Below are 26305 nucleotides of genomic sequence, written 5' to 3'. Positions count from 1 at the left end.
TCTTTTTCATGAGTTTTTCAAGTTCCTGGGGGTCCAATTAGTCCAGGAAGGGTCATACAAATCGATTCCGAGACGAAAAATTTTCGGCCCCGGAAATGACGAAAAAACTGAGGCTAACCCCTTTGCATTTTTGGCGAAAATTTCGACCATTCCGAAAAGTGCAGCAATTAATTCGTCAAGGCACTATTCCGACGTAATTTTGCGTGAGAAATCGATTGAACGCAGTCCCAATGCGCTGCGAGCAACGCCTGAAAAGTTACGAGCGAAAAACTGCTTATTTTCGTCGTCATTTCTCTGCTGTTGGTCCTACGCTCTTTTTCATGTGTTTTTTGAGTTCCTGGGGGTCCAATTAGTCTAGGAAGGGTCATACAAATCGATTCCGAGACGAAAAATTTTCGGCCCCGGAAATGACGAAAAAACTAAGGCTAACCCCTTTGCATTTTTGGCGAAAATTTCGACCATTCCGAAAAGTGCAGCAATTAATTCGTTAAGGCACTATTCCGACGTAATTTTGCGAGTGAAATCCATCGGACGCAGTCCCAATGCGCTGCGAGCAACGCCTGAAAAGTTACGAGCGAAAAACTGCTTATTTTCGTCGTCATTTCTCTGCTGTTGGTCCTACGCTCTTTTTCATGTGTTTTTTGAGTTCCTGGGGGTCCAATTAGTCTAGGAAGGGTCATACAAATCGATTCCGAGACGAAAAATTTTCGGCCCCGGAAATGACGAAAAAACTAAGGCTAACCCCTTTGCATTTTTGGCGAAAATTTCAACGATTCCGAAAAGTGCTGCAATTAATTCGTTAAGGCACTATTCCGACGTAATTTTGCGAGAGAAATTGATTAAACGCAGTCTCAATGCGCTGCGAGCAACGCCTGAAAAGTTACAAGCGAAAAACTGCTTATTTTCGTCGTAATTTCTCTGCTGTTGGTCCTACGCTCTTTTTCATGTGTTTTTTGAGTTCCTGGGGGTCCAATTAGTCCAGAAAGGGTAATACGAATCGATTCCGAGCCGAAAAATTTTCGGCTCCGGAAATGACGAAAAAACTAAAGCTAACCCCTTTGCATTTTTGGCGAAAATTTCAACGATTCCGAAAAGTGCTGCAATTAATTCGTTAAGGCACTATTCCGACGTAATTTTGCGAGAGAAATTGATTAAACGCAGTCTCAATGCGCTGCGAGCAACGCCTGAAAAGTTACAAGCGAAAAACTGCTTATTTTCGTCGTAATTTCTCTGCTGTTGGTCCTACGCTCTTTTTCATGAGTTTTTTAAGTTCCTGGGGGTCCAATTAGTCCAGGAAGGGTCATACAAATCGATTCCGAGACGAAAAATTTTCGGCCCCGGAAATGACGAAAAAACTAAGGCTAACCCCTTTGCATTTTTGGCGAAAATTTCGACCATTCCGAAAAGTGCAGCAATTAATTCGTGAAGGCACTATTCCGACGTAATTTTGCGTGAGAAATCGATTGAACGCAGTCTCAATGCGCTGCGAGCAACGCCTGAAAAGTTACGAGCGAAAAACTGCTCATTTTCGTCGTCATTTCTCTGCTGTTGGTCCTACGCTCTTTTTCATGTGTTTTTTGAGTTCCTGGGGGTCCAATTAGTCTAGGAAGGGTCATACAAATCGATTCCGAGACGAAAAATTTTCGGCCCCGGAAATGACGAAAAAACTAAGGCTAACCCCTTTGCATTTTTGGCGAAAATTTCAACGATTCCGAAAAGTGCTGCAATTAATTCGTTAAGGCACTATTCCGACGTAATTTTGCGAGAGAAATTGATTAAACGCAGTCTCAATGCGCTGCGAGCAACGCCTGAAAAGTTACAAGCGAAAAACTGCTTATTTTCGTCGTAATTTCTCTGCTGTTGGTCCTACGCTCTTTTTCATGTGTTTCTTGAGTTTCTGGGGGTCCAATTAGTCCGGGAAGGGTCATACAAATCGATTCCGAGACGAAAAATTTTCGGCCCTGGAAATGACGAAAAAACTAAGGATAACCCCTTTGCATTTTTGGCGAAAATTTCGACCATTCCGAAAAGTGCAGCAATCAATTCGTTAAGGCACTATTCCGACGTAATTTTGCGAGAGAAATCGATTGGACGCAGTCCCAATGCGCTGCAAGCAACGCCTGAAAAGTTACGAGCGAAAAACTGCTTATTTTCGTCGTCATTTCTCTGCTGTTGGTCCTATGCTCTTTTTCATGAGTTTTTTGAGTTCCTGGGGGTCCAATTAGTCCAGGAAGGGTCATACAAATCGATTCCGAGACGAAAAATTTACGGCTCCGGAAATGACGAAAAAACTAAGGCTAACCCCTTTGCATTTTTGGCGGAAATTTCGACCATTCCGAAAAGTGCAGCAATTAATTCGTTAAGGCACCATTCCGACGTAATTTTGCGAGAGAAATCGATTGGACGCAGTCCCAATGCGCTGCGAGCAACGCCTGAAAAGTCACGAGCGAAAAACTGCTTATTTTCGTCGTCATTTCTCTGCTGTTGGTCCTACGCTCTTTTTCATGTGTTTTTTGAGTTCCTGGGGGTCCAATTAGTCCGGCAAGGGTCATACGAATCGATTCCGAGCCGAAAAATTTTCGGCTCCGGAAATGACGAAAAACTAAAGCTAACCCCTTTGCATTTTTGGCGAAAATTTCAACGATTTCGAAAAGTGCTGCAATTAATTCGTTAAGGCACTATTCCGACGTAATTTTGCGAGAGAAATTGATTAAACGCAGTCCCAATGCGCTGCGAGCAACGCCTGAAAAGTTACAAGCGAAAAACTGCTTATTTTCGTCGTAATTTCTCTGCTGTTGGTCCTACGCTCTTTTTCATGAGTTTTTTGAGTTTCTGGGGGTCCAATTAGTCCAGGAAGGGTCATACAAATCGATTCCGAGACGAAAAATTTTCGGCCCCGGAAATGACGAAAAAACTAAGGCTAACCCCTTTGCATTTTTGGCGAAAATTTCGACCATTCCGAAAAGTGCAGCAATTAATTCGTTAAGGCACTATTCCGACGTAATTTTGCGAGAGAAATCGATTGAACGCAGTCCCAATGCGCTGCGAGCAACGCCTGAAAAGTTACGAGCGAAAAATTGCTTATTTTCGTCGTCATTTCTCTGCTGTAGGTCCTACGCTCTTTTTCATGTGTTTTTTGAGTTCCTGGGGGTCCAATTAGTCCGGCAAGGGTGATACAAATCGATTCCGAGACGAAAAATTTTCGGCCCTGGAAATGACGAAAAAACTAAGGCTAACCCCTTTGCATTTTTGGCGAAAATTTCGACCATTCCGAAAAGTGCTGCAATTAATTCGTTGAGGCACTATTCCGACGTAATTTTGCGAGAGAAATCGATTGGACGCAGTTCCAATGCGCTGCGAGCAACGCCTGAAAAGTTACGAGCGAAAAACTGCTTATTTTCGTCGTCATTTCTCTGCTGTTGGTCCTACGCTCTTTTTCATGAGTTTTTTGAGTTCCTGGGGGTCCAATTAGTCCGGAAAGGGTCATACAAATCGATTCCGAGACGAAAAATTTTCGGCCCTGGAAATGACGAAAAAACTAAGGCTAACCCCTTTGCATTTTTGGCGAAAATTTCGACCATTCCGAAAAGTGCAGCAATCAATTCGTTAAGGCACTATTCCGACGTAATTTTGCGAGAGAAATCGATTGGACGCAGTCCCAATGCGCTGCGAGCAACGCCTGAAAAGTTACGAGCGAAAAACTGCTTATTTTCGTCGTCATTTCTCTGCTGTTGGTCCTACGCTCTTTTTCATGAGTTTTTTGAGTTCCTGGGGGTCCAATTAGTCCAGAAAGGGTCATACGAATCGATTCCGAGACGAAAAATTTTCGGCTCCGGAAATGACGAAAAAACTAAGGCTAACCCCTTTGCATTTTTGGCGAAAATTTCGACCATTCCGAAAAGTGCAGCAATTAATTCGTTAAGGCACTATTCCGACGTAATTTTGCGAGAGAAATCGATTGGACGCAGTCCCAATGCGCTGCAAGCAACGCCTGAAAAGTTACGAGCGAAAAACTGCTTATTTTCGTCGTCATTTCTCTGCTGTTGGTCCTATGCTCTTTTTCATGAGTTTTTTGAGTTCCTGGGGGTCCAATTAGTCCAGGAAGGGTCATACAAATCGATTCCGAGACGAAAAATTTACGGCTCCGGAAATGACGAAAAAACTAAGGCTAACCCCTTTGCATTTTTGGCGGAAATTTCGACCATTCCGAAAAGTGCAGCAATTAATTCGTTAAGGCACCATTCCGACGTAATTTTGCGAGAGAAATCGATTGGACGCAGTCCCAATGCGCTGCGAGCAACGCCTGAAAAGTCACGAGCGAAAAACTGCTTATTTTCGTCGTCATTTCTCTGCTGTTGGTCCTACGCTCTTTTTCATGTGTTTTTTGAGTTCCTGGGGGTCCAATTAGTCCGGCAAGGGTCATACGAATCGATTCCGAGCCGAAAAATTTTCGGCTCCGGAAATGACGAAAAAACTAAAGCTAACCCCTTTGCATTTTTGGCGAAAATTTCAACGATTTCGAAAAGTGCTGCAATTAATTCGTTAAGGCACTATTCCGACGTAATTTTGCGAGAGAAATTGATTAAACGCAGTCCCAATGCGCTGCGAGCAACGCCTGAAAAGTTACAAGCGAAAAACTGCTTATTTTCGTCGTAATTTCTCTGCTGTTGGTCCTACGCTCTTTTTCATGAGTTTTTTGAGTTTCTGGGGGTCCAATTAGTCCAGGAAGGGTCATACAAATCGATTCCGAGACGAAAAATTTTCGGCCTCGGAAATGACGAAAAAACTAAGGCTAACCCCTTTGCATTTTTGGCGAAAATTTCGACCATTCCGGAAAGTGCAGCAATTAATTCGTTAAGGCACTATTCCGACGTAATTTTGCGAGAGAAATCGATTGAACGCAGTCCCAATGCGCTGCGAGCAACGCCTGAAAAGTTACGAGCGAAAAATTGCTTATTTTCGTCGTCATTTCTCTGCTGTAGGTCCTACGCTCTTTTTCATGTGTTTTTTGAGTTCCTGGGGGTCCAATTAGTCCGGCAAGGGTGATACAAATCGATTCCGAGACGAAAAATTTTCGGCCCTGGAAATGACGAAAAAACTAAGGCTAACCCCTTTGCATTTTTGGCGAAAATTTCGACCATTCCGAAAAGTGCTGCAATTAATTCGTTGAGGCACTATTCCGACGTAATTTTGCGAGAGAAATCGATTGGACGCAGTTCCAATGCGCTGCGAGCAACGCCTGAAAAGTTACGAGCGAAAAACTGCTTATTTTCGTCGTCATTTCTCTGCTGTTGGTCCTACGCTCTTTTTCATGAGTTTTTTGAGTTCCTGGGGGTCCAATTAGTCCGGAAAGGGTCATACAAATCGATTCCGAGACGAAAAATTTTCGGCCCTGGAAATGACGAAAAAACTAAGGCTAACCCCTTTGCATTTTTGGCGAAAATTTCGACCATTCCGAAAAGTGCAGCAATCAATTCGTTAAGGCACTATTCCGACGTAATTTTGCGAGAGAAATCGATTGGACGCAGTCCCAATGCGCTGCGAGCAACGCCTGAAAAGTTACGAGCGAAAAACTGCTTATTTTCGTCGTCATTTCTCTGCTGTTGGTCCTACGCTCTTTTTCATGAGTTTTTTGAGTTCCTGGGGGTCCAATTAGTCCAGAAAGGGTCATACGAATCGATTCCGAGACGAAAAATTTTCGGCTCCGGAAATGACGAAAAAACTAAGGCTAACCCCTTTGCATTTTTGGCGAAAATTTCGACCATTCCGAAAAGTGCAGCAATTAATTCGTTAAGGCACTATTCCGACGTAATTTTGCGAGAGAAATCGATTGGACGCAGTCCCAATGCGCTGCGAGCAACGCCTGAAAAGTTACGAGCGAAAAACTGCTTATTTTCGTCGTCATTTCTCTGCTGTTGGTCCTACGCTCTTTTTCATGAGTTTTTTGAGTTCCTGGGGGTCCAATTAGTCCGGGAAGGGTCATACAAATCGATTCCGAAACGAAAAATTTTCGGCCCCGGAAATGACGAAAAAACTAAGGCTAACCCCTTTGCATTTTTGGCGAAAATTCCGACCATTCCGAAAAGTGCAGCAATTAATTCGTTAAGGCACTATTCCGACGTAATTTTGCGAGAGAAATCGATTGGACGCAGTCCCAATGCGCTGCGAGCAACGCCTGAAAAGTTACGAGCGAAAAACTGCTTATTTTCGTCGTCATTTCTCTGCTGTAGGTCCTACGCTCTTTTTCATGTGTTTTTTGAGTTCCTGGGGGTCCAATTAGTCCGGCAAGGGTGATACAAATCGATTCCGAGACGAAAAATTTTCGGCCCTGGAAATGACGAAAAAACTAAGGCTAACCCCTTTGCATTTGTGGCGAAAATTTCGACCATTCCGAAAAGTGCAGCAATCAATTCGTTAAGGCACTATTCCGACGTAATTTTGCGAGAGAAATCGATTGGACGCAGTCCCAATGCGCTGCGAGCAACGCCTGAAAAGTTACGAGCGAAAAACTGCTTATTTTCGTCGTCATTTCTCTGCTGTTGGTCCTACGCTCTTTTTCATGTGTTTTTTGAGTTCCTGGGGGTCCAATTAGTCTAGGAAGGGTCATACAAATCGATTCCGAGACGAAAAATTTTCGGCCCCGGAAATGACGAAAAAACTAAGGCTAACCCCTTTGCATTTTTGGCGAAAATTTCAACGATTCCGAAAAGTGCTGCAATTAATTCGTTAAGGCACTATTCCGACGTAATTTTGCGAGAGAAATTGATTAAACGCAGTCTCAATGCGCTGCGAGCAACGCCTGAAAAGTTACAAGCGAAAAACTGCTTATTTTCGTCGTAATTTCTCTGCTGTTGGTCCTACGCTCTTTTTCATGTGTTTTTTGAGTTCCTGGGGGTCCAATTAGTCCAGAAAGGGTAATACGAATCGATTCCGAGCCGAAAAATTTTCGGCTCCGGAAATGACGAAAAAACTAAAGCTAACCCCTTTGCATTTTTGGCGAAAATTTCAACGATTCCGAAAAGTGCTGCAATTAATTCGTTAAGGCACTATTCCGACGTAATTTTGCGAGAGAAATTGATTAAACGCAGTCTCAATGCGCTGCGAGCAACGCCTGAAAAGTTACAAGCGAAAAACTGCTTATTTTCGTCGTAATTTCTCTGCTGTTGGTCCTACGCTCTTTTTCATGAGTTTTTTAAGTTCCTGGGGGTCCAATTAGTCCAGGAAGGGTCATACAAATCGATTCCGAGACGAAAAATTTTCGGCCCCGGAAATGACGAAAAAACTAAGGCTAACCCCTTTGCATTTTTGGCGAAAATTTCGACCATTCCGAAAAGTGCAGCAATTAATTCGTTAAGGCACTATTCCGACGTAATTTTGCGTGAGAAATCGATTGAACGCAGTCTCAATGCGCTGCGAGCAACGCCTGAAAATTTACGAGCGAAAAACTGCTTATTTTCGTCGTAATTTCTCTGCTGTTGGTCCTACGCTCTTTTTCATGAGTTTTTTAAGTTCCTGGGGGTCCAATTAGTCCAGGAAGGGTCATACAAATCGATTCCGAGACGAAAAATTTTCGGCCCCGGAAATGACGAAAAAACTAAGGCTAACCCCTTTGCATTTTTGGCGAAAATTTCGACCATTCCGAAAAGTGCAGCAATTAATTCGTGAAGGCACTATTCCGACGTAATTTTGCGTGAGAAATCGATTGAACGCAGTCTCAATGCGCTGCGAGCAACGCCTGAAAAGTTACGAGCGAAAAACTGCTCATTTTCGTCGTCATTTCTCTGCTGTTGGTCCTACGCTCTTTTTCATGTGTTTTTTGAGTTCCTGGGGGTCCAATTAGTCCGGCAAGGGTCATACAAATCGATTCCGAGACGAAAAATTTTCGGCCCCGGAAATGACGAAAAAACTAAGGCTAACCCCTTTGCATTTTTGGCGAAAATTTCAACGATTCCGGAAAGTGCTGCAATTAATTCGTTAAGGCACTATTCCGACGTAATTTTGCGAGAGAAATTGATTAAACGCAGTCCCAATGCGCTGCGAGCAACGCCTGAAAAGTTACAAGCGAAAAACTGCTTATTTTCGTCGTAATTTCTCTGCTGTTGGTCCTACGCTCTTTTTCATGAGTTTTTCAAGTTCCTGGGGGTCCAATTAGTCCAGGAAGGGTCATACAAATCGATTCCGAGACGAAAAATTTTCGGCCCCGGAAATGACGAAAAAACTGAGGCTAACCCCTTTGCATTTTTGGCGAAAATTTCGACCATTCCGAAAAGTGCAGCAATTAATTCGTCAAGGCACTATTCCGACGTAATTTTGCGTGAGAAATCGATTGAACGCAGTCCCAATGCGCTGCGAGCAACGCCTGAAAAGTTACGAGCGAAAAACTGCTTATTTTCGTCGTCATTTCTCTGCTGTTGGTCCTACGCTCTTTTTCATGTGTTTTTTGAGTTCCTGGGGGTCCAATTAGTCTAGGAAGGGTCATACAAATCGATTCCGAGACGAAAAATTTTCGGCCCCGGAAATGACGAAAAAACTAAGGCTAACCCCTTTGCATTTTTGGCGAAAATTTCGACCATTCCGAAAAGTGCAGCAATTAATTCGTTAAGGCACTATTCCGACGTAATTTTGCGAGTGAAATCCATCGGACGCAGTCCCAATGCGCTGCGAGCAACGCCTGAAAAGTTACAAGCGAAAAACTGCTTATTTTCGTCGTCATTTCTCTGCTGTTGGTCCTACGCTCTTTTTCATGAGTTTTTTGAGTTCCCGGGGGTCCGATTAGTCCGGGAAGGGTCATACAAATCGATTCCGAGACGAAAAATTTTCGGCCCCGGAAATGACGAAAAAACTAAGGCTAACCCCTTTGCATTTTTGGCGAAAATTTCGACCATTCCGAAAAGTGCAGCAATTAATTCGTTAAGGCACTATTCCGACGTAATTTTGCGAGAGAAATCGATTGGACGCAGTCCCAATGCGCTGCGAGCAACGCCTGAAAAGTTACGAGCGAAAAACTGCTTATTTTCGTCGTCATTTCTCTGCTGTTGGTCCTACGCTCTTTTTCATGAGTTTTTTGAGTTCCTGGGGGTCCAATTAGTCCAGAAAGGGTAATACGAATCGATTCCGAGCCGAAAAATTTTCGGCTCCGGAAATGACGAAAAAACTAAAGCTAACCCCTTTGCATTTTTGGCGAAAATTTCAACGATTCCGAAAAGTGCTGCAATTAATTCGTTAAGGCACTATTCCGACGTAATTTTGCGAGAGAAATTGATTAAACGCAGTCCCAATGCGCTGCGAGCAACGCCTGAAAAGTTACAAGCGAAAAACTGCTCATTTTCGTCGTAATTTCTCTGCTGTTGGTCCTACGCTCTTTTTCATGAGTTTTTTAGGTTCCTGGGGGTCCAATTAGTCCAGAAAGGGTCATACAAATCGATTCCGAGACGAAAAATTTTCGGCCCCGGAAATGACGAAAAAACTAAGGCTAACCCCTTTGCATTTTTGGCGAAAATTTCGACCATTCCGAAAAGTGCAGCAATTAATTCGTTAAGGCACTATTCCGACGTAATTTTGCGTGAGAAATCGATTGAACGCAGTCCCAATGCGCTGCGAGCAACGCCTGAAAAGTTACGAGCGAAAAACTGCTTATTTTCGTCGTCATTTCTCTGCTGTTGGTCCTACGCTCTTTTTCATGTGTTTCTTGAGTTTCTGGGGGTCCAATTAGTCCGGGAAGGGTCATACAAATCGATTCCGAAACGAAAAATTTTCGGCTCTGGAAATGACGAAAAAACTAAGGCTAACCCCTTTGCATTTTTGGCGAAAATTTCGACCATTCCGAAAAGTGCAGCAATCAATTCGTTAAGGCACTATTCCGACGTAATTTTGCGAGAGAAATCGATTGGACGCAGTCCCAATGCGCTGCGAGCAACGCCTGAAAAGTTACGAGCGAAAAACTGCTTATTTTCGTCGTCATTTCTCTGCTGTTGGTCCTATGCTCTTTTTCATGAGTTTTTTGAGTTCCTGGGGGTCCAATTAGTCCAGGAAGGGTCATACAAATCGATTCCGAGACGAAAAATTTTCGGCTCCGGAAATGACGAAAAAACTAAGGCTAACCCCTTTGCATTTTTGGCGAAAATTTCGACCATTCCGAAAAGTGCAGCAATTAATTCGTTAAGGCACCATTCCGACGTAATTTTGCGAGAGAAATCGATTGGACGCAGTCCCAATGCGCTGCGAGCAACGCCTGAAAAGTTACGAGCGAAAAACTGCTTATTTTCGTCGTCATTTCTCTGCTGTTGGTCCTACGCTCTTTTTCATGTGTTTTTTGAGTTCCTGGGGGTCCAATTAGTCCGGCAAGGGTCATACAAATCGATTCCGAGACGAAAAATTTTCGGCCCCGGAAATGACGAAAAAACTAAGGCTAACCCCTTTGCATTTTTGGCGAAAATTTCGACGATTCCGAAAAGTGCTGCAATTAATTTGTTAAGGCACTATTCCGACGTAATTTTGCGAGAGAAATCCATTGGACGCAGTCCCAATGCGCTGCGAGCAACGCCTGAAAAGTTACGAGCGAAAAACTGCTTATTTTCGTCGTCATTTCTCTGCTGTTGGTCCTACGCTCTTTTTCATGAGTTTTTTGAGTTTCTGGGGGTCCAATTAGTCCAGAAAGGGTCATACGAATCGATTCCGAGACGAAAAATTTTCGGCTCCGGAAATGACGAAAAAACTAAGGCTAACCCCTTTGCATTTTTGGCGAAAATTTCGACCATTCCGAAAAGTGCAGCAATTAATTCGTTAAGGCACTATTCCGACGTAATTTTGCGTGAGAAATCGATTGAACGCAGTCCCAATGCGCTGCGAGCAACGCCTGAAAAGTTACGAGCGAAAAACTGCTTATTTTCGTCGTCATTTCTCTGCTGTTGGTCCTACGCTCTTTTTCATGTGTTTCTTGAGTTTCTGGGGGTCCAATTAGTCCGGGAAGGGTCATACAAATCGATTCCGAGACGAAAAATTTTCGGCCCCGGAAATGACGAAAAAACTAAGGCTAACCCCTTTGCATTTTTGGCGAAAATTTCGACCATTCCGAAAAGTGCAGCAATTAATTCGTTAAGGCACTATTCCGACGTAATTTTGCGAGAGAAATCGATTGGACGCAGTCCCAATGCGCTGCGAGCAACGCCTGAAAAGTTACGAGCGAAAAACTGCTTATTTTCGTCGTCATTTCTCTGCTGTTGGTCCTACGCTCTTTTTCATGAGTTTTTTGAGTTCCTGGGGGTCCAATTAGTCCAGAAAGGGTAATACGAATCGATTCCGAGCCGAAAAATTTTCGGCTCCGGAAATGACGAAAAAACTAAAGCTAACCCCTTTGCATTTTTGGCGAAAATTTCAACGATTCCGAAAAGTGCTGCAATTAATTCGTTAAGGCACTATTCCGACGTAATTTTGCGAGAGAAATTGATTAAACGCAGTCCCAATGCGCTGCGAGCAACGCCTGAAAAGTTACAAGCGAAAAACTGCTCATTTTCGTCGTAATTTCTCTGCTGTTGGTCCTACGCTCTTTTTCATGAGTTTTTCGAGTTCCTGGGGGTCCAATTAGTCCAGGAAGGGTCATACAAATCGATTCCGAGACGAAAAATTTTCGGCTCCGGAAATGACGAAAAAACTAAGGCTAACCCCTTTGCATTTTTGGCGAAAATTTCGACCATTCCGAAAAGTGCAGCAATTAATTCGTTAAGGCACCATTCCGACGTAATTTTGCGAGAGAAATCGATTGGACGCAGTCCCAATGCGCTGCGAGCAACGCCTGAAAAGTTACGAGCGAAAAACTGCTTATTTTCGTCGTCATTTCTCTGCTGTTGGTCCTACGCTCTTTTTCATGTGTTTTTTGAGTTCCTGGGGGTCCAATTAGTCCGGCAAGGGTCATACAAATCGATTCCGAGACGAAAAATTTTCGGCCCCGGAAATGACGAAAAAACTAAGGCTAACCCCTTTGCATTTTTGGCGAAAATTTCGACGATTCCGAAAAGTGCTGCAATTAATTTGTTAAGGCACTATTCCGACGTAATTTTGCGAGAGAAATCCATTGGACGCAGTCCCAATGCGCTGCGAGCAACGCCGGAAAAGTTACGAGCGAAAAACTGCTTATTTTCGTCGTCATTTCTCTGCTGTTGGTCCTACGCTCTTTTTCATGAGTTTTTCGAGTTCCTGGGGGTCCAATTAGTCCAGAAAGGGTCATACGAATCGATTCCGAGACGAAAAATTTTCGGCTCCGGAAATGACGAAAAAACTAAGGCTAACCCCTTTGCATTTTTGGCGAAAATTTCGACCATTCCGAAAAGTGCAGCAATTAATTCGTTAAGGCACTATTCCGACGTAATTTTGCGTGAGAAATCGATTGAACGCAGTCCCAATGCGCTGCGAGCAACGCCTGAAAAGTTACGAGCGAAAAACTGCTTATTTTCGTCGTCATTTCTCTGCTGTTGGTCCTACGCTCTTTTTCATGTGTTTCTTGAGTTTCTGGGGGTCCAATTAGTCCGGGAAGGGTCATACAAATCGATTCCGAGACGAAAAATTTTCGGCCCCGGAAATGACGAAAAAACTAAGGCTAACCCCTTTGCATTTTTGGCGAAAATTTCGACCATTCCGAAAAGTGCTGCAATTAATTCGTTGAGGCACTATTCCGACGTAATTTTGCGAGAGAAATCGATTGGACGCAGTTCCAATGCGCTGCGAGCAACGCCTGAAAAGTTACGAGCGAAAAACTGCTTATTTTCGTCGTCATTTCTCTGCTGTTGGTCCTACGCTCTTTTTCATGAGTTTTTTGAGTTCCTGGGGGTCCAATTAGTCCAGAAAGGGTCATACGAATCGATTCCGAGACGAAAAATTTTCGGCTCCGGAAATGACGAAAAAACTAAGGCTAACCCCTTTGCATTTTTGGCGAAAATTTCAACGATTCCGCAAAGTGCGGCAATTAATTCGTCAAGGCACTATTCCGACGTAATTTTGCGAGAGAAATTGATTAAACGCAGTCCCAATGCGCTGCGAGCAACGCCTGAAAAGTTACAAGCGAAAAACTGCTTATTTTCGTCGTCATTCCTCTGCTGTTGGTCCTACGCTCTTTTTCATGAGTTTTTTGAGTTCCTGGGGGTCCAATTAGTCCGGGAAGGGTCATACAAATCGATTCCGAGACGACAAATTTTCGGCCCCGGAAATCACGAAAAAACTAAGGCTAACCCCTTTGCATTTTTGGCGAAAATTTCGACCATTCCGAAAAGTGCTGCAATTAATTCGTTGAGGCACTATTCCGACGTAATTTTGCGAGAGAAATCCATTGGACGCAGTCCCAATGCGCTGCGAGCAACGCCTGAAAAGTTACGAGCGAAAAACTGCTTATTTTCGTCGTAATTTCTCTGCTGTTGGTCCTACGCTCTTTTTCATGTGTTTTTTGAGTTCCTGGGGGTCCAATTAGTCCGGCAAGTGTCATACAAATCGATTCCGAGACGAAAAATTTTCGGCCCCGGAAATGACGAAAAAACTAAGACTAACCCCTTTGCATTTTTGGCGAAAATTTCGACCATTCCGAAAAGTGCAGCAATCAATTCGTTAAGGCACTATTCCGACGTAATTTTGCCAGAGAAATCGATTGGACGCAGTCCCAATGCGCTGCGAGCAACGCCTGAAAAGTTACGAGCGAAAAACTGCTTATTTTCGTCGTCATTTCTCTGCTGTTGGTCCTACGCTCTTTTTCATGAGTTTTTTGAGTTCCTGGGGGTCCAATTAGTCCAGAAAGGGTCATACGAATCGATTCCGAGACGAAAAATTTTCGGCTCCGGAAATGACGAAAAAACTAAGGCTAACCCCTTTGCATTTTTGTCGAAAATTTCAACGATTCCGCAAAGTGCGGCAATTAATTCGTTAAGGCACTATTCCGACGTAATTTTGCGAGAGAAATTGATTAAACGCAGTCCCAATGCGCTGCGAGCAACGCCTGAAAAGTTACAAGCGAAAAACTGCTTATTTTCGTCGTCATTCCTCTGCTGTTGGTCCTACGCTCTTTTTCATGAGTTTTTTGAGTTCCTGGGGGTCCAATTAGTCCGGCAAGGGTCATACAAATCGATTCCGAGACGAAAAATTTTCGGCCCCGGAAATGACGAAAAAACTAAGGCTAACCCCTTTGCATTTTTGGCGAAAATTTCGACCATTCCGAAAAGTGCAGCAATTGATTCGTTAAGGCACTATTCCGACGTAATTTTGCGAGAGAAATCGATTGGACGCAGTCCCAATGCGCTGCGAGCAACGCCTGAAAAGTTACAAGCAAAAAACTGCTTATTTTCGTCGTCATTTTCCTGCTGTTGGTCCTACGCTCTTTTTCATGAGTTTTTTGAGTTTCTGGGGGTCCAATTAGTCCAGAAAGGGTCATACGAATCGATTCCGAGACGAAAAATTTTCGGCTCCGGAAATGACGAAAAAACTAAGGCTAACCCCTTTGCATTTTTGGCGAAAATTTCAACGATTCCGAAAAGTGCGGCAATTAATTCGTTAAGGCACTATTTCGACGTAATTTTGCGAGAGAAATTGATTAAACGCAGTCCCAATGCGCTGCGAGCAACGCCTGAAAAGTTACAAGCGAAAAACTGCTTATTTTCGTCGTAATTTCTCTGCTGTTGGTCCTACGCTCTTTTTCATGTGTTTTTTGAGTTTCTGGGGGTCCAATTAGTCCGGGAAGGGTCATACAAATCGATTCCGAGACGAAAAATTTTTAGCTCCGGAAATGACCAAAAAACTAAGGCTGACTCTTCTGTATTCTTGTTCGAAATCCGCACGAGTTAGAAAAATACCGGAAACACATCTTCAATACACTTCATCGTCATAATTTTGCGAAAGGAATTTATTACGTAAAGACTAGACACGTTGCCAGCAACGAATCAAAACCTACGGCTGCAAAACATCAAATTTGCACTGGGTTTTCAATGAGGTGACAGAGGAAAATCAGAAACACGTATCTTGTATAAAGTTCCAGTCCCAGTTTATTTAATGTGCCTCAGTTCAGTACAAGTGTTCGTGTGTCAGTGTATACTGTATACTTTACCAAGGTAGTACAATTTCAATACGTTACTTACAATGATATAATGTACAAATAATTACTCTTATAATGTACTCATAGCTAGAATAAGTACAACATTTTCCATAGTGTTTGAGTTCATAAGGACACTATACTGTGAAGTATACTGGATCAAGCAGAATATGTATAATTTTGCATGATATAATTATTATTCTAGTTTGTAAGCATAGTTCAAGCTTCGACCTGAGTACAGGTGAGATGCTCCGCTGCAGGATGAGAGTTGTATAATATAGTACATATAATTATTGTTACAATTTTACGTAACCTGGAATAAAAGGACTGACACCTACATAAATTTTTCCCTTTTTCCATCAAATCTCTCCAGGTGTTGATCCCACGATGTTCCAAATACTTTTTTGCAATACTTGGATCCCAATTAGCCTGGAAAGGGTTGTTTGCATTGATTTTGAAACGAAAATTTTGCTTCGCAAAAAAAAGGAAGGTTAACACATTTGGTTATTTGAGACCAGTTCTGACGGACTTCGAAATACGCTGAAATTGATCTGTATTCATACCTCGGGTCGACGTAATTTTGCAAAAGTAATTGGCAGTCTACGCAGTCAGAGTTATTTTAAAAACATGAGCTGTCTGACTGCCGTTACTTACGTTAGGCGTACGCATCGTTTCGGTGTTAGAAAAAACTCACGGTTTTACGTTGAAAAGTTCAGAACAAAACAAAAGTTCATATCATCAGTCCGAGCGCAAGTTCAATTTATATGATCGCAATCAATCAATTTTCATGTCCAATGTATTCTTTAACATAGTGTTCGAAAAAAAGTTCTAAGATATAAAGACATGTATGTACAAATTACAAAAATGTAAGTTTAGCATCTAAGTGCAATTTTAATAATTCAATAAAATAAATCTCACAGTACTTACTTACCTATTACTATTCAAACAAAGATCTAGATTAATTATTTAATATAATCACACCAGTGTACTTTGAAAACTATTTGAACGGATCTGATACGCTAAAGTACATCTATATTGAGTACAGTTGGTTCTCGCTACAGAGTTGGCAATGCTGACACATTCGTTTTAACCGTTACCATCTACGTCTTGTGCCATATTCACCGTGGTCACTCTGTCGTGTCCTAAAGCCGGTAAAATAATGGACTCTGCAAATTCGTTGAAATGTGCTGTGACTTTACAATACCTCAACAATCAAGGATCCTTGTCAAACAAAGTGTCCCACAGTTCGGCGACATTGCGTTTATTTCGCAATGGTACGCGACAAATGCTCATAGAAATCCAACCGGACAAACGCAACGGCCGAGTAGAATTGTCGCTCACAGGCTTTACTGTGTTCAAAAAGTTTATAACCGAAGGCAAGGCGTCAATTAAATTCTTAGAACAGAATTGCACCCTGTTCATGTCTAATGCCCCGCCAGCGCAGCTGATATCATTCCTCAAAATGATATTCGTCAAAATGACCGGTCAACCGGGTAAGAATCCATCTCAAAATCCACTGCGTGATCAGCTCCTGTCCAACAAGCCGCTGCAAGCGGTCCAAGAAATAAGTCCAGCCACATCCGCCGAGGTAAACAAAGCCAAGGAAAAAGCAATTTGTGTTTCGCGGGCCACATTCACTACCCCATCACCCTCCAATGTGAGGAAACGAAAAATCATCGATCACAGTCAACCGAAAATTCCATTAGTTAAGAAACTCTATAATAATCCAACCGTCTGCAACCTTACTGAGGAGCAAACAGCTGTTCTAAACGCTGCTATTGCTGGGCAAAGCTTATTCTTCACTGGCTCGGCAGGTACCGGGAAATCTTTTCTGCTCAAAAGAATTATCGCTGCCTTGCCACCCGACGTTACTGCCGCCACAGCTAGTACAGGTGTAGCTGCTTGCCACATCGGGGGAATAACGCTGCATCAATTCGCTGGTATCGGTATCGGTTCTGCATCTCTAGAGAAGTGCTATGAGTTAGCATCGAGGCCGACAGCAGCTCAGATTTGGCGGAAGACCAAGCATCTCGTTATTGATGAAATATCTATGGTTGATGGTGATTATTTTGACAAAATCGAAGCTGTTGCCAGGAGGATAAGAAAGAACGACAAACCATTCGGGGGAATACAGCTTATTCTTTGCGGAGATTTCCTGCAGCTTCCTCCGGTTACCAAAGTTGCAGATAAGATGAGGTTCTGCTTCCAAAGCAAGTCTTGGAAAGAGTGTGTTAAACACACTTTTGAACTCCAAAAAGTTCACAGACAAAATGATCCGACTTTTATCAGCATTTTGAATAATATCAGGATAGGAAGAGTCACTGATGAAATTGCGAAAATTCTTGTGGCAACATCTAGTCAACAGATTGAGAAAGATGGAATTCTGGCTACCAGACTATGCTCGCATATCAACGACGCCAACCTAATTAACGAGTCTAAACTGGAACAGCTGGATGGAGAATGCAGGACATTCTTAGCCGAGGACTCTGATACTTATATGACCAAGACTCTCGATCAGCAGCTACCGGTTACCAGTAAATTAGACTTGAAAGTCGGGGCCCAAGTTATGCTCCTGAAAAACATAAGCATTGCTGATGGTTTAGTAAATGGAGCTAGAGGCATAGTAATTAAATTTGTAGAAGATGCCCCAGTAGTTCGTTTTCGATGTGGCAAAGAGTATAGAGCAAAATTAGATAAATGGACAATAAAAACGGCTGCCGGTGCAGTTATTTCTAGGAAACAAATTCCACTGAAACTTGCCTGGGCGTTTTCAATCCATAAAAGTCAAGGGCTTACTTTAGATTGTGTTGAAATGAGCCTTGGGCGAGTTTTTGATGCTGGGCAAGCTTATGTCGCACTGTCTAGGGCCCAAAACCTGCAAGCTTTAAGAGTTTTGGATTTCAGTGCTAACCAAGTGTGGGCTAATCCAGTTGTACTTGAATTTTACAAGAAGTTCAGAAGACATTTAAGAGAGATGGAAATGATACCACTTGGGAAAAAGCCACGTAAATAGTAATATCAAATTCAGGGCAATATTGTTTTGACTGTGGTGCACCTATATTTCCTTTGTTTAATTTTATTCCGTGATAACAAATTCCAAGAGTTAATATTAAGAGAGTAGAATATTTTTATAACCAGGAAAAATGTTAGAAGGATGCACAGGATGTCTTGTGTATTAAAATCGATCTGAAAAAGGATCCAATATTTCAGACACTACTACTTAACAGTACACTACTTACTAAACAACAAAAACCTAACAATTCACTCAACTTTTTCATGACTTGACATTTGTCTATTTGTTTAGGAAATGATCAGTTAGTTACTTCCTATTACGCTTTATTTCGGTGCCCACATCTTGGATCTCAACAGTAATGGAAAAGTTTGAAGCAAGTGCAATAAGACTAACTACTGATCGATTGTTCTGATTTCTCTCAGTAATATTTCGTAGTTATGTGTTTCATTCAATCGCAAACACACATTTTATTTAAATTATGTTAATTTTTGAGTTCTATATTTGCAATTTGTAATGATATTTGAAAATTAGGAAGAATCATCTATGTTATTAACACTTTGGATTGTGTGTGCAAAGATTCTTAGAACTAGTTACCAAATGATAACACTCTTAAGATAACGTGGAAGACTGAAATTGAACTAGAGATGCCTTTCTTTTAAAATCCAAGGTTCGATATATATAGAACTTCTTGAGCATATTGAAATTCGTCATTTTAATACAATTTACTAACGGGAACAAGAACATGTTCCTACCGCACTCATATCTATACGTAATTTACAAATCATAAAATCATTTGCTATAATCGCAGTTGCTCTAGTAATTGTGGTAAATCTATAAGGCACCATGACAATACCTATTTGACTTCACGTTTTTTTTTTGACCCATGCCTGTAATTAATGATAATTAAGGCAGTAGTGGATGATGTCCGGATATTTTATTACATTCTTCAAAGTATCATAATATTCATAGACTGTATATTAATAACAATATTTTATACCATATTCTTTTTACTTCAATAAAGCATTTGAATACAAACTGTGCCTTTTTACACTCTTGTCATGGAACTTATAATTCTCATTAAGTCCACTGTATACTTTTTTTTTATGTCAAACTAAGTACTGTTACATAGATTTGAGTTTCAGTATATTAGTTCTGTAGTACAAATAGTTATTATCGCAAGCTGTCTGCGACTCCTAGTGAATGATTTGTCTTCCGAGATCAGCAATCGTCAACAGTTATTTCAATAGGTGGTATGTAGCGCCATGTATGACCAGCATTCATGAGTTCGGAACACAATGTTGGTGTACCAGGAGTTGACTCGCTGCTACTGCATTGAATGTCGACTTTGTACTGGCCTGCTGTGAAAAATACTACTCGACATTCATGATGAGCTCGGCCATGTTCCTCGAGCTGTAAAAACGTATTTAGTATTTCTAGTGATTTTTCAGTGAGGAAAAGTTACGTATGCATCTCAAACGATACATACCATTGGTAACATCACTTTATTAGCCCCAGCTGTCGACAATCTGGTGTCCAATCTGTAATTGTTTACGCCATTGTGATGGTCTTGATAGAAGTTAATTGAGAGTATTAAATCTCTGAGCGGTCTTTCAAGAGCATTGCACACGCCAATTCCTACACTGACGCATTCGCCCAAACCACATGTTAACTCCTCTTGAGCTTTGACTGCTGAATCATTAATGGTTATTTCTGCAAGATGATGATACAAATTCTGATTATTTTTAGTAGAGCTAAAACTATTTTTATATATAATCCAAGCTTCTATTCTTCTAAAATTTAATCTCTGCTTTGCTGAATTGCATACCCCATTGTAACGGACTCATTCTAACAAGGTCCAACATATCTTGAGTCAGTGTAATGCCTGCAAGCGTTGCTTTGCCTGTTGTTTCTGTACCCAGTAATTGCCACTTCAAGTCAACCAGAGAAGCTATATGTTCAGAACAGACCTTTTCAAGCTCAGCATCACTGATTTCCTTTTGCTGTTTCATAAAAGGGCAAAAGATCAACAGATGTTTCAACTGTTTTGAAGAATAATTGAATCACTTGAAAATATTATAAATTACCGAAGACAGCTTATTCAATGGGCATCGATTTACAGGCACTGGAATACGACAAGGTTCTCGTCCTTCCATATAGATACATTTACTCTGGGTATAATGTAATTCCATTTCATGGTTTGTCATGTTTGTCACATCTAACACAAGATAGAATTGCGTGGGCCTAGAACGAATGAAAGTTTTCTTATTTATTAGTCATGCTGAATCTTAATTTTATATAGAATCGGAGAGTTGTTTCTGAAATAATGAATGTAGTCGAAGAAGTTAATTATAAGCCAATGTATAAGAGACTCACGTTTCAGCAGGAAGTACATCCCAACTAGTAATCTGCACACTGGGCAGCATTTCGATAGTAACATAGACTGAAGATATTCGACAATATCCAGCAGTCAGTCCGCCGCCCCCTGAATATTTGATTTTCAACTGACCTTCGATTATATTGGAAGCATGGAGAGGTACGGCTAGTTTGGATAAACGTGTGCTTGCCAGTGAAGAATGTCCAGAATGAGAGCTCAGACCAGATCGAAAAGAAGAAGTCAGTTCCGACTGCCTTTTTGTGTGATGAGAAGGCGAGCTCAATCTGGAAGGTAAAGAACTTGGACCAGATTGCGACATCAAACTGCTCGGCTGACTCAAATAAGCGCCACTGCTCATATCTAAAATGTTAATACAACGAATGTATTACATTCAGAAACTATGCTTGTACAGGTTGTTTCAATACCGACTCACCATTTCGAGATACAGGCGATATGAAGTCAGCAACAGCATACAAATAAATAGTGAAACTGGCACTGGTCCCAGGGAGAAGCGGTAGCTGGGTTTTCAAATTTTCTTCACTCCACTTGAAGATTTTACTCTCGGTCAACGTGTCAAGAGCAGATTGCACAGATACTTCTATCATCTCGATAGGAATCACACCTACGTTTGTCAAAGTGACTGTAAATTCTGCGCTGAAATAAAACTTGGATTATTATATCTGACGTCGGGTTGCGATATGATTTCCAAATCATATGATGATTTGGAATTTTGCTCACCTTTCACCGCCATAGAGTGAGATGCTTGCACTAGTAACTATATTTTCACCAGAGCTGAAACTAGCTGTCTGCGGCAAGCTTGTAGATACCTCGATTTTTGGGAGGGCAGGCACAACTTCTACAGAATATTGTGGATGAGGCATTTTCTCCATATGCCTTAATCTGCAATTAGATTTCACGCCTAAAGTATGCGTGCTAAAGCCAAGTATCTCCAGGTCTCCAACTTCCTTAGGCGTTCCTGCCAGTGTTACAGCCATCGGGCCAGACTCTGCAGCCAAGGTGATTGTCTCTGGTATCGATTCGAACACTATTCCATTTGTAAGTAGTCGCATATTGGAAACGAGGAGCTCAAATGGTAATGGATTTAAGAGCTGCATAGATACTTCGCAAATATCTCCTTCCACCCAGAGATAGTCTACGCAGGAATATTTTAGTGTTATGATATAGAATAGATCATTGAGTTGAAATTGAAAATTTTACAACTGAAATTTGCTGAGAAATATTAGGTGAGAAAACAATGATAAAAATCTCACCCATTTTACTTTTCAAAGTATTCTTCCTTTCCAAAGACCCGAAATTAATAGGAGTGAATAAAAAGGGGCCGTGATCTTCTTTTATTCTCTCTATTCTTTGTGGCTGAAGATGTGGTTGAAGATTCTTCAAAGTGAACGATTTGGTTTTTGGAATGTTTGTTAAGTTCGCTGGTGGTATGACCATCCCCGAATCTAAGACCTGTGCAGAAAAAATACACATGAAATATCGTAATAAGAAGTAACACAACAATTTTTATAATGAAAACTAATTAATTGTTTTACAACTATTCATACTTGGCAGTACATGAAAAGGAACAACATACAAGAGGCACTGGTGCACCTTCACATTGCTGCGACACAGCTTGAAGTTGTAAAGCTGATTCCTTGCGCTCTGTAGGGTTCATATGATCGTACATTGTTTGGAGCAGGAATGTCATGTGCCGAGTGGCGAGGGCTGGATTACCCATTCGCTTAGCTGCAACGACCAACTCTTGGATCAGTTGAATTTGCAAAGTAGGCCATCCCCGTAAGCCATCTGCAAAACAGTTAATAGTGAGGCATTTATAGTTCCAGTCGTGAGCGGTTCAATTTGGTGAAAAGTTGTTAGAAACCTCACCAGAAGGCATTTCCACTGGATCAAGACTAAGCTTGAGGCCAGGTGCAGCTTGCAACATTAAATTATAGCACTGCTGCCAATCAGGATTGGGATTATTTTGAGAAACATGCCTCGTAGCAGCAAGACGTAAACAAAAAGAAGCTTTGCGCGTGAACCCAAAAGCAGTGAACAGCTCTGACAGTGTGGTGAAACGCTCGATCTGGAACAGAATATTCGCACTGTATTTGGCACTATCTTAAAGATGTGTAAAGAGGGAACACTGAAATTGCTTACTTTTTCCTGCTCGCTAATGTTCAAATTAATGAAAACCACATTATTAAGAAAAGAAGCTGCCTGCAAAGTACAGTTTTGTTCGATAGAAATTCTTGTCGCCTTGAAACTTGCTTCCGTTTCAATTACTCCTGCATTTTTGTGTTTGCTGTAGTGAACTATGGCTTCTCGATATTTTTTTGCAATCTCTTCAGGCGGTAAAATTTGCGGCATTTCAGCTTTGATCGCCTCTATATTAGGAGACGGTGGCAAAGTATTCAATGCCTGACTCTCCCTTCTGCAGATGAAAATGGGATTTCTTGATTACATTGGAGACTAACATAAAATAATTTTGAAAACTTATGTTTACCTTTGTTTTCCTGGACTCCCTTCCTGCAGGGACGAATTTCTCTGCAAGGGAAGACTCCGGCACATATTTGGATACAAGACTAAAACAGAGGCAGCGCACAATCCCTCAAACGCAGCGCCTAACCAGAGCCAATCCTTAACAGCTTGCAGAGTATTAGCAGCAGAATTGTAATGGTATAAAGCATCGGCAGGTAAGCCGGCCTGGAGGCAAAGATCTCCCAAGTGTTTGGTCATTCGTCCGACGCATCTCTTTCTCATGGTACCAGAGTCAAGATCCAAACCAATGAAATCCTTCTTCTCAAACGGCGCAAGTAGTAAAGGAACACGGTCAACTTTTTCTCTGGATCGTTCAAGTCTTTTAGATTCCAGGATCCAAAAGAGGGAATTCAGACATTCAGCAATTTGAACTTCAAGGTCTGGGCAACTTTCATCAGCGTAGAACAACGCCCTTGTCTTAAAATTTGAAGGAGTTGTAAATGGTTTCGGTGGTTCATTTAAATTCTCAGATTCAACTGGTCCAAAAAGAATTGCTCTGGAATCGTAGAGGGTCGCGCTATATTTCACCTTCAAAGTTTCATGCAGTCTGCAGAGCTCATCGAGCTCGATCTGGCTGTCATATTTCCCTATCGTAATTAGGCCTAGGAGTCTTCGATGTGTTTGAAATTCGCTCCAATCGTTATTTTCGACTGGATGTTCCCTTACGAATCTGGCAAGAATTTCACGCGTTGTGCCGGTAGAATCAAGCACTGTAAATCTACTTCCACTCTTTATAATTCTCTCTCCAATTTTTGTTACAGTCTTCTGCTTCGTTTGTGTGCCAATTGGCTTTAACAGCAATAACAGTGCTGCGTGGTCGTGAGCTGTCTGCTCATAGTCGGGCTGAGACATCTTGTTGTCAGGCACCGAACTCGACAGAATTACACTAACTGCAGACCGCATTTATGCCAACGCTAACATCAAGCAACAACCAAAAATTACCTAAAGACAAAGAAAGTGGAAGGTTTGTTATACGAATATTCAAGACTTACATCGATCGTCAAATATCATATTTCTTTGGATTTGCGTAGTAGAGTATCACAGTTTGGATAACCTCACAGGGAGTACAGAAAAGTTTCTCGTGTTATGTTTATTTTCTTTTACACTCAGTGTATTTCATACACGTGAAAACGTGAATGGAAATATCTACGAGATAGACATAAATTCGACTAGACCAAAATTAGCAAATTCATAATTATTCCTCTCTGTTTCTTTATTGCTAGAACTTTTAGTTCCTGATTTTCAACCTACCTTAGCGGCGATCATTGTTCAACGACGTGCGACGAAATTCAATTGATCAGAGCCTTAATTTATGGATCGAGAATTGCCGTTTGACAGCTTTCAACTGAACTGACAGATGAAAGCTAGGTTAGGTTAGGTTGGGTGATAGTTAATAGCCGGTGTGATTTCACAGTTCATTACCGTTCTACAATGTTTACGTGGTCAATGGATTTTGTATAACAGGACAAAAAGATGTGGTCCTGTCCAGTTTTTCATTTTCATATAAATATAATAATGTGAGAAACAAATTTATGCCGATGAACCAAGTGGAATAGTCAAACTGTCAATGCAAGCTTATATCATATATGTATATAATCTTCTTTTCCCGAATCCAAACTCTGTAATGAAGTGATTGCTGGCCATACACTCTATTCTCAAATATGTACTCTAAGGTTGTGTCCAGTTGGTCCAATAGTTTCGTTTTTTCCCACGAGGGTCGAGTGAGGGACACGATTGTGTTATCATGAGTCTCTCCTCGTCACTTTGTTTGCTTCGTTTGAGCAAAAATATTATAGTTCCTTTACAATATGCCGTGCAGATTAAAGGCTACGCGAAGGCAGATGCCGGTATGTATTAATGCATTTTAAATCATATATCTTTCATTGAAAATAGTTCCTCCGGACTAGTTTAGATTAGGTTAGGCTGATCGTAGGTTATGAGCTACACAGGCACGGAATTCCGTATTGCCAACCGACAGGCGGAAATATATCACGTGTTTGTCCCACGAGCGCGCGTATTTCAAACGTCAAATACTCTGCTCCCACCTTTCAGCTGTTAGTTATATTCCGATGTATTTACTTGAAGCGCTGAGAGTGTAAATTAACCTTTCCAGTCGTCGATTATAAAAATGGAAAATCGCAGCTTTGTCTTTTGACGTCAATCAGTTGCTCAAGAAGTTGAACTAATTGCGATTCTTGTCTTATTTTTATTTCCTGTTTCAGGTGGTATGTTCGGGAAGGGGAAAAAGGGAAAGCTCAAACTTAGTCAGCCGTTGGAGAAGAAGGTACTCCCAGTTGAAACAGATCCTGAAAAACTGGTAAAATTTGTGTGCGGAAGTAATATAATGAAAGAAGGACGGGACATTGAGATTAAGCCAGATTCTGAATATCCTGACTGGCTTTGGGATATACACATTGGCCCACCTCTAAAGCTGGAGGAACTGGATCCAGATACGAAACAATACTGGAGGAAGGTGAAGAAAGCAGCCATGAGGAGGACCAATTTGATGGCCAAGTTGAAACCCTTCTAATGCTACCTTCGTAGTTTAGTTTATACTGATTTCTTAAACAATGTAAAGATAGGTATTACATTAAGCTCCATGAATGTTTGTGTACAGTAATAGTCAAAATAAAGACACATAACTAATGTGAAAATTGTAAATATTCATTTTTCATTTTTTTAACATTTTTACGTATTTCACTTGACCTCCCTAAAAATGCGTATTTCATAGTCTGTGATGTTTTTGTTTGATTTCGTATCATTTTGTACCAAAGTGAATCATAGACGATTAGTTTTCTTTACTGACATGACCGCAAGTACACGCATATAAGCGAATTAGGCCGGTCAAGTTCTCAGCCTTTTTGATTTCACATCCTTTCCTGATTTTCGTGATAATGTCGTAAATTGTGTTTCTATTTATAGCATTCTATGCACTTCGTTAACTAATACGAATGATTTCGAAATAGATTGGAGGATATACTTGAACTAGTGCTTTTAGACTTATTTGATCTGTCCATCACGTACGTAATGAGATAAATGACAAAACTGCATTTATTGAAACCAATGATTGTATGACTAACATGTTATATTAATATGTGCACAAACTCTGGCTCAGTTTTAATTTGGGACAGCAAATACACCTATTTACAATAAGTGGAAAGAGTAGATTTATCATAAACTGGTAACAGACCTTTTTTGTCGAACGTTCAATTCTCTACAAAAATACGTTCTGGTCTTATCAGTATAACAATAATGCGTTGTCGAGGTATAAGGTTCCAAAAAAAAAAAAAATGTCCATGTTACGTAAATGTGAAGT

At 41.3% G+C, this 26305-nt stretch overlaps 3 protein-coding genes across 3 annotated transcripts; 2 read left to right on the top strand and 1 right to left on the bottom strand.

Moving 5' to 3' along the window:
• The first annotated feature begins 16173 nt into the window (after nt 1-16173).
• On the top strand, nt 16174-18296 carry LOC124411946 (ATP-dependent DNA helicase PIF1). The gene has a single exon (XM_046891509.1). The coding sequence runs from the start codon at nt 16221-16223 to the stop codon at nt 18072-18074; it is 1854 nt and encodes a 617-aa protein (XP_046747465.1). The 5' UTR covers nt 16174-16220; the 3' UTR covers nt 18075-18296.
• A 693-nt stretch (nt 18297-18989) lies between these two features.
• On the bottom strand, nt 18990-24557 carry LOC124411938 (protein brunelleschi). Its single transcript, XM_046891496.1, has 13 exons — nt 24241-24557; nt 22955-23931; nt 22609-22882; nt 22336-22534; nt 22043-22254; nt 21720-21918; nt 21187-21601; nt 20882-21102; nt 20448-20808; nt 20159-20315; nt 19900-20074; nt 19561-19784; nt 18990-19484 (listed from the first exon to the last, which is right to left on the bottom strand). Exons 2-13 carry the CDS (start codon nt 23890-23892, stop codon nt 19293-19295), a joined length of 3567 nt encoding a protein of 1188 aa, XP_046747452.1. The 5' UTR covers nt 23893-23931; nt 24241-24557; the 3' UTR covers nt 18990-19292.
• A 119-nt stretch (nt 24558-24676) lies between these two features.
• LOC124411952 (39S ribosomal protein L54, mitochondrial) lies at nt 24677-25633 on the top strand. The gene is made up of 2 exons (XM_046891519.1): nt 24677-24836; nt 25212-25633. Exons 1-2 carry the CDS (start codon nt 24734-24736, stop codon nt 25517-25519), a joined length of 411 nt encoding a protein of 136 aa, XP_046747475.1. The 5' UTR covers nt 24677-24733; the 3' UTR covers nt 25520-25633.
• The last annotated feature ends 672 nt before the right edge of the window (nt 25634-26305 follow it).

This window comes from Diprion similis, chromosome 2 (assembly GCF_021155765.1).
Source record: "Diprion similis isolate iyDipSimi1 chromosome 2, iyDipSimi1.1, whole genome shotgun sequence".
NCBI lineage: Eukaryota > Metazoa > Arthropoda > Insecta > Hymenoptera > Diprionidae > Diprion > Diprion similis.
Note: the sequence above shows the minus strand (reverse complement) of the source record. Positions and strands in the feature narration are given on the sequence as shown.